The sequence below is a fragment of the Lepisosteus platostomus genome, chromosome 2 (genome assembly GCF_059453375.1).
Source record: "Lepisosteus platostomus isolate fLepPlt1 chromosome 2, fLepPlt1.hap1, whole genome shotgun sequence".
NCBI classification, from domain to species: Eukaryota; Metazoa; Chordata; class Actinopteri; order Semionotiformes; family Lepisosteidae; genus Lepisosteus; species Lepisosteus platostomus.
This window is the reverse complement of record NC_142612.1, coordinates 47,062,379-47,069,364: the sequence shown is the minus strand read 5'-3', so window position 1 is coordinate 47,069,364 and position 6,986 is coordinate 47,062,379. Positions and strand designations below refer to the sequence as shown.

General features: G+C 37.5%; 1 protein-coding gene across 6 annotated transcripts in view; it reads left to right on the top strand.

The window, feature by feature from the left end:
- Positions 1 to 1,668: 1,668 nt before the first annotated feature.
- Positions 1,669 to 6,986, top strand: part of poglut2 (protein O-glucosyltransferase 2) — a 49,957-nt gene continuing 44,639 nt past the window's right edge. For 2 of the 6 annotated variants that reach the window (XM_088607596.1, XM_088607586.1), the window contains exons 1-2: positions 1,669 to 2,243; positions 2,904 to 3,109. In XM_088607596.1, coding sequence (XP_088463722.1) covers positions 2,065 to 2,243; positions 2,904 to 3,109 — 385 coding nt within the window. In that variant the 5' untranslated portion in view covers positions 1,669 to 2,064. The remainder of the gene's footprint in view (positions 2,244 to 2,903; positions 3,110 to 6,986) is intronic. The other 4 variants (XM_088607568.1, XM_088607605.1, XM_088607578.1 and 1 more) reach the window with 3 other exon arrangements.

The following is a 6,986-nucleotide window of genomic DNA, read 5'->3' as shown; positions in this document are numbered from 1 at the left end:
TCTGACCCCAAGCTTCTCTCCCTGTCTGTGTGTCTCATGGAGAGGAAGTTGGGGTATGTGAAAAGAAATTGTATATGGCCAATAAAGTGATCTTACTTTATCTTTAAGAAAAGTGAAGAAATTAGAGCACCTAGAGAAAACCACCTGAAAATGCAAACCCACAGTGTCAGGGATGGTACACTACAATGGCATGGTGGTTAGCACTACTGCTTAATAGCAACTCAGTTCAACCCTTGGTGTTTTTAAAGGATTTTTGCCTGATAGTGAAGGTCTCTGGTTTCTTCCCATTTCCTAAAGACATACAAGTTATATTTCATTGACAGTTCTAAATTGTCCTGTTCGGGAGTGGTATGTTGTAGAAGGGCAATTAATGCTTAAGGTTTTTTTCCTAGTACCTGTATGTGTTTCAGATATCTGAAATCAGTATTTAATTTAGAATTACCGTGTAGAACTGTTTTAATGATTATTAAAAACATCTCAGGGGATTCTGTCAAGCAAACACAGAAGTACATATTTGACTTAAAATGAAAAGTTGAATAGGATAAAGAACATTATAAATAAATGGGCTTAGTGCACTAAGCAAGTTACAGACGTAAAGAGTTACTGAAACAGGAGTTCAGAGAAGAGTGACTTTATGTCTGTAACTAAGCAAGTCACAGACGTAAAGTCACTCTCCTCAGAACTCTTGTACAAAAATATGCCACAGTAGAAAATATGGTTTTCTGATATCAGGGGAGTGGGACTGTGCATGCTTCAAGCCACATACTGTACAACCAGAATTAAATCCTGGCCAGGGTTAGGGTGAGGTGCATTTTTTTACTACTGTACTGTATATGACTACTGGCTACAAGTCTTAACCATTATCTGTAAAAATATATACACAGTATTTAATTTCCTTAAAAATATATATATACCATATTTAATATTCTTACTCTAGATCGATAAAGAAGTAAAAACCGAAAATACACAATGGTTGAGCATACGACTTCAATAATTCAGACAAAACAGTCTTTGATTATTACCTAAAATGCAAATACAGTAAAATTGTTTATTTTTATCATTAGAATTATTTTTCTTCAATAAATTATTGCTATTTGGCTGAAACTTTTTCAAAGCAACTTATATTCATAACCATTCAGATGGCAATTTTATCAAAGCAAAAGCAAAGTGTTACAAACAGTACCTTATTCAGGATTTGTCCCTACTACCTTCACATTATAAGCACCAACCATTACTCTAAGTTGATATAAAAAATGATCTAATATTTCAAATATCTACTGTTTCATATTAATTGGATTTTGCATGTATAACAAACTAGGATCCTATACATAAAATGATCTCGAACATTTTTGTGCATTGCTACAGTTACTCTTTATTCATAAACTGCCATCCAATAGCTTCAGGGGAAAAAAAAACTTAACAATGGTTCTCTTCATTTGAACAGCAAGCATTCACTCTAATATAACGGTATATACTGTATGTTTAGTTTAAAACCAATAATTGTTAGAAATGAAAGGCAATTCGTCCCCTTTAACTGCTGAGGAAAATACTCCAGACTTTAACTGGCCTTTCCCTAGTTTCCTAGTCGGTTCCATTTAATTACGTATTCCCATATATCCTTTCCAAAACCCACCCAAACTAGCTCTAAAGTTTGGTTAGAGCGGCTGTTCTCGCGTATTGTCCAATCCCAGAAATCCATGTGGTGACGAATCATGGCGTTTGTTTTTGTCAGTCTTGCAAGCAGTAATTACATACATTTCAACTAGTTTTGAAATGATAATATGTATGTTTGTAGCATATCAATACATTCGCCATCGACGTTAAAATGTCAGAATTATTTAAAAAAATAGAAAAGAAGTTACACGTGTAATTGTAACAGATGCAGTTTCAAATATACAGAGGACGGACTTTTTTTCCAAGTGCTTTACATCTTTTCCTTCTGGTGCCACATGCTCTAATTCCAGACGAAGTACTGAACTGGTACGGTACGGAAATGCTACCATAAGGAAGTGATTTAATTTGTCTGAAAACATTTTGATAGATTCTCACACTAACCCACGAAATATGGTGATGTGGAAACAGTGGTTTGTGCACATACTTCTTCTACCTATCCTATCAGCGATCTCCAAAGGGACTTCACCCAGTGCTGCAAAAACTTCGGTATGGGGTCCCGGATTGGAGCCAGACGTTGTGCTCCCAGCTCGATTCTTCTATATTCAAACTGCAGATAGTACCGGGACAAAGTGAGTATATGTGCAAAGCACGGTTGAAATAGCATTTTTTCTAGATTTTTCGATGCAGCTGCGGATAAGGTAATCAATCATCTGTTAATGTGTGCTTCGGTTGGCTTCATCCTTGATCATGCGTTTATCAGAGTTGCAAGTACACCGGTAATTGCAAATGATGTTCACACCGTGGCTTAGTTCCCGATGAAGCCAAGCAAACCTTTGTGTGAAAACGTTACTTGGCTTTGGTAGTCGTTACCTTGTTAATGTTGTGTTTCATTTAATCTTACTAGAGGTGCCGAAAAACAAAACATATTTTTCAGTGGATCCTAGTGAGAGTACAATTGCTGTGTAGTTAGCTTTAGACTCTTATACAAATGAATATTGAAAGGTTTTACTAGAGTTTGAATAAATTCATGTTGAACAGATTTCTTTAGCATAGTTTGTAAGACGTATTGGAGTCTTTAAATGAAGAAATAGATCAGACAGCTCTAAAATGGAGCTTTGTCTGTTTCCTTATAAAAAAAAGGAATTGGATTCTGGAGTGGGTAAGCTTTTTTTTCAGTATCATACTGCAGATTTTGTTACAGATTTCATTTTAATACAACTCAATGTTTCATCTGCTCTGTGTGAAACAGAATAAATGTATTAATTAATTTTATTTACATCACATTTTAGTTTTACCTCTTCACCTGGTGAGAGCACATTCCAAGTTAAAATAACAGCACCAGGAGAAATGTTTTCAAGGATCTGGGTACAGGTTTTGGATCGGAAAGATGGCTCCTTTTTGGTTAGGTACAGGATGTATGCAAGCTACTCTGCACTCCAGATTGAAGTTCTCCACAATGGTAGTCATGTGGCAAATTCTCCATACATTCTGAGAGGTAAGACAATGTCATATGTCATACTACTGCAAAAGATATACAGTACAGTATATTCCTTTTTGTTTTCTTTCCTGTTTTGTGTAAGGCATGAAGTTTTGAAGGACATACAGTGATGTGAAAAAGAAAGTACACCCCCTTACGATATTATGGTTTTACATATTAAGATATACCTGACCTTTATCTAGTCCTCACAAAGTGAAAAAGTAAGTGATTCAGTAACACATGGAACCACTTTTATCAGCAATTACTTGGAAGCAAACATTTTCTGTAAGATGTTATCAGTCTCTCACATCACCTGGGAGGAATTCTGACCTACTTCTGCTTACAAAACTGCTTCAGCTCAGTGATATTTGGGGACCTTAGTTTATGCACAGGTCTCTTTAGGTCCTGCCACAGCATCAATGGGGTAGGAGTCTGGACTTGCCATTCCAAAATCATCATTCTTTTCTTTTTCATCCATTCAGTCATAAATTTACTTGTATGTGTTGGATCATTGTCCTGTTGCATGATTTACTTTCATATAAGTTTCAGCTGTAGGATAGTCTGACATTTTCCTCTAGAAAGAACTGATATAGAGAGGAATTCATGGTGGACTCAATGATTGTTAGGTTTCCAGATCCTGTGGCTGCAAAGCAGGCCAAAATCATCCCCCCCACTCCCCACCCGCCGGCGTCATGCTTAACGGTTGGTATGAGGTTGTTATGGTAATATGTAGTGTTAGGTTTTTTACCAAACAAGTTGTTTTGCTTTAAGGCCAAACAGCTCTACTTTGGTCTCATCTGTCCAGAGGACCTTGTTCCAGAAGCCTTGGGGTTTATTCAGGTGCTGTTTTGCAAACCTAACCTGTGTAGCATTATGTTTTGGGGGAGAGAAGACGTTTTGTCCTTGCTGCCATTCCACGAAACCCATCCTTGTTAGTCTTTTCCTAATGGTAGAATCATGAATGTTTAACGTATTGACAGAGACCTGTAGACTCCTGGATGTAGTTTTGGGGTTATTTGCAATCTCTAGGAGCATCATATGGTCTGATCTTGGTGTGAATTTGCTGGGATATCCACTCCTGGGTAGATTGGCAACCATTTTGAACTTTCTCCATTTGTAAATTATCTTTCTCATTGTGGGCTTACGGACTTCATATTGTTTAGAAATGGCTTTTTAACCCTATTGCAGACTGATAAGCCCCAACGATTCTTTCTCTTAGACCATCACAGATATGTTTTGACCTACAACAAACCTGAATTCTCGAGAGGAATCTGACAAAGTTTTCAATTTTATTTACAGGTCAAAGCACTTGATGACCAGCTAATCATGTGCACTTGTTTAGCAGCACCTGATTCTAATTACCTTCTTAATCGATATGGAAACTTCTGAATGTTAGCTTTTATGTTTAGTAAATAATGGCAAAGTAAAAGTTGTGTGTGTTATTTGTCACATGAGGTTAGATTTATCTACTGTCGGTGAAGGGCATATATGTCTTAATATGTAAAACCATAGAATCTTAAGAAGGTGTACTGTCTTTTTCATATTGTTGTAAGTGATATTTTAATTGGTTATTGAAGGAGTATGTTAATAAACACAAAGTATGAGTAAAAGTACACTTTACATGTATTTTAAGCACCCTTATGGAAAGCATTCCCAATCAAATTGAAGGGACATGAGAGCATACGGTATACAGTGCCTTCAGAAAGTATTCACCCCTTTGAATTTTTTCACATTTTGTTCCTGTTACACCTCCAAATTTTGACACATTAAAATATTTTTTCTCCCTTCAATAACACAATAAATTCAACATTCTTCAATGCAAATTTGCTCCAACTCTGTCAAATTAGATGGGGAGCGTCGGTGGACAGCAATTTTCAGGCAAAGATTTTCAGTTGGATTCAAGTCTGGGCTCTGGCTGGTCCATTCCAGAATACTAACCTTCTTTTTTTCAAGCCATTCCTTGATAGTTTTTGCCATGTGCTTTGGGTAATTGTCCTGCTAGAAAATGAATCTTTGCCCTAAATGCAGATCTATGGCTGACTGAAACAAGTTCTCCTCAATAATGTGCCTGTATTCGGCTCCATCCATGTTGCCTTTGATGGCAACAAGCTTTCCAGTTCCTCCTGCTGAAAAACAACCCCAGAGCATGATGCTGCCACCACCGTGCTTGACGATAGGGATGGTGTTACCTGGGTGTTGGGCTGTATTTGGTTTGCGCCAAACATAGCACTTTGCTTTCAGGCCAAAGAGCTCAACTTTAGTCTGATGTCACTATGTTTTCTTCCAAAAGGTTTCAGGTTGTGTCACATGGCTATTAGCAAACTCCGGGCATGACTTAATGTTGGCATTTCTCAGGAGTGGCTTCCTTCTAGCCACTCTCCCAATTAGGCCAAATCTTTGAAGTGCTGAAGAGATTGTTGATGTCTGGACAGTCTCTCCCATTTCAGCCAAAGAGCAACTCTGTCAGTGTTGTAGCTAGCCTCATGGCCACTTCTCCGGAAATTGCCCTTCTTGTCCGGTTGCTCAATTTAATAGGATGACCTGATCTTAGTAGTATCAGGCTTGTGCCATGTTTTTTCCATTTTGTTACCACGGGCTTCACGGTGCTCCTAGGAAGGTTCAAAGCTTTGCCAATCTTTTTATAACCTTCTCCGGGTTTTGTCCTCCTTACAACTTCATCTCGAAGTTCCATGGGTAGCTCCTTGGTCTTCATGACAGCAGGACTGATCTAATCTGCTGCTTTAGTTGTGAGACCTCACAGAGTCAGTGATATTTATTGTGCAATCAAGCAATTGAACACAGGTGGATTCGAAATGAACACAAGTACCTTGTTAATGTATTTAGTGCGATATCTCTCAAGATAACTGAATACCTCACCCAATTTAGGTTGGGGGTGAATATTTATCAATTAAGTAATTTTAAGATTTTTATTTTTAAGACATCTAAATACTTTATTTCATTTTAACATTATAGAGAATTATTTCTAGAGGATTGGAAAAAAATCCCATTTAAATATGCTTTAATTTGACTTTGCAACACTAGAACAATAAATAATCAGTGAGGGATGAATACTTTCTGAAGGCATTGTACTACCCATCCATCCATTTCCTAACTGTTTCTTCCAATTCAGGGTCACGGGGGAACCACAGCCTATCCCGGCAAACAGCAGATGCAAGGCAGCAAAAAACTCTGGATGGGATTCCTATCCATTGCAGGGCAGACACAGACATGCAAACGTTTGCACTAGGGCCCATTTTTCCAGTAGCCAATTAACCTCCCAATATTTTTGACTCTGGGAGGAAACCGCAACATCCGGGAAAAACCCACGCAAATATGGGGAGAGCATACAAACTCCTCACAGAAAACCTCCTAGGTCTAGAATTGAGCTGAGGGACCTGAGCAGTGAGGCAGCAATACTAACCACCGTGCTAACCACATATATTACCATTTTCTTTCGATTTCTTCTTACAAGTTGTACATCATCTATAAACCACATATTTATGGCTTACAGGATAATTTGTTGATATTTTGGCTAAGAAGGTTCTTAATTTTCTTTTTAAAACAGGAGAGCTTCCCACAATCTTAGAGTAATTGTACAAGGGAAGAAGCTTACTGTTTCTCTGCAAGCTTTCTGTAAACAGTTCTTCTTCTGTTTTGCAGCATATTTCAGTAACATAAGTTTCAATATAGTTTTCCTGAAATAATCTTTCTGGTTACTGTGCACACAGTGCACATCTGCCAGAATGTGCTCAGTTTTTAACTTGGTTTAAATGCACACATCTATTATACACAGCAATAATATATGATTTTTATTAATTAGAATGAAAAATTAAATAGCTGACAGACCGACCTACTGTAATTATGCCTGTGCATTGAATGTTTATTTCATTTGCAC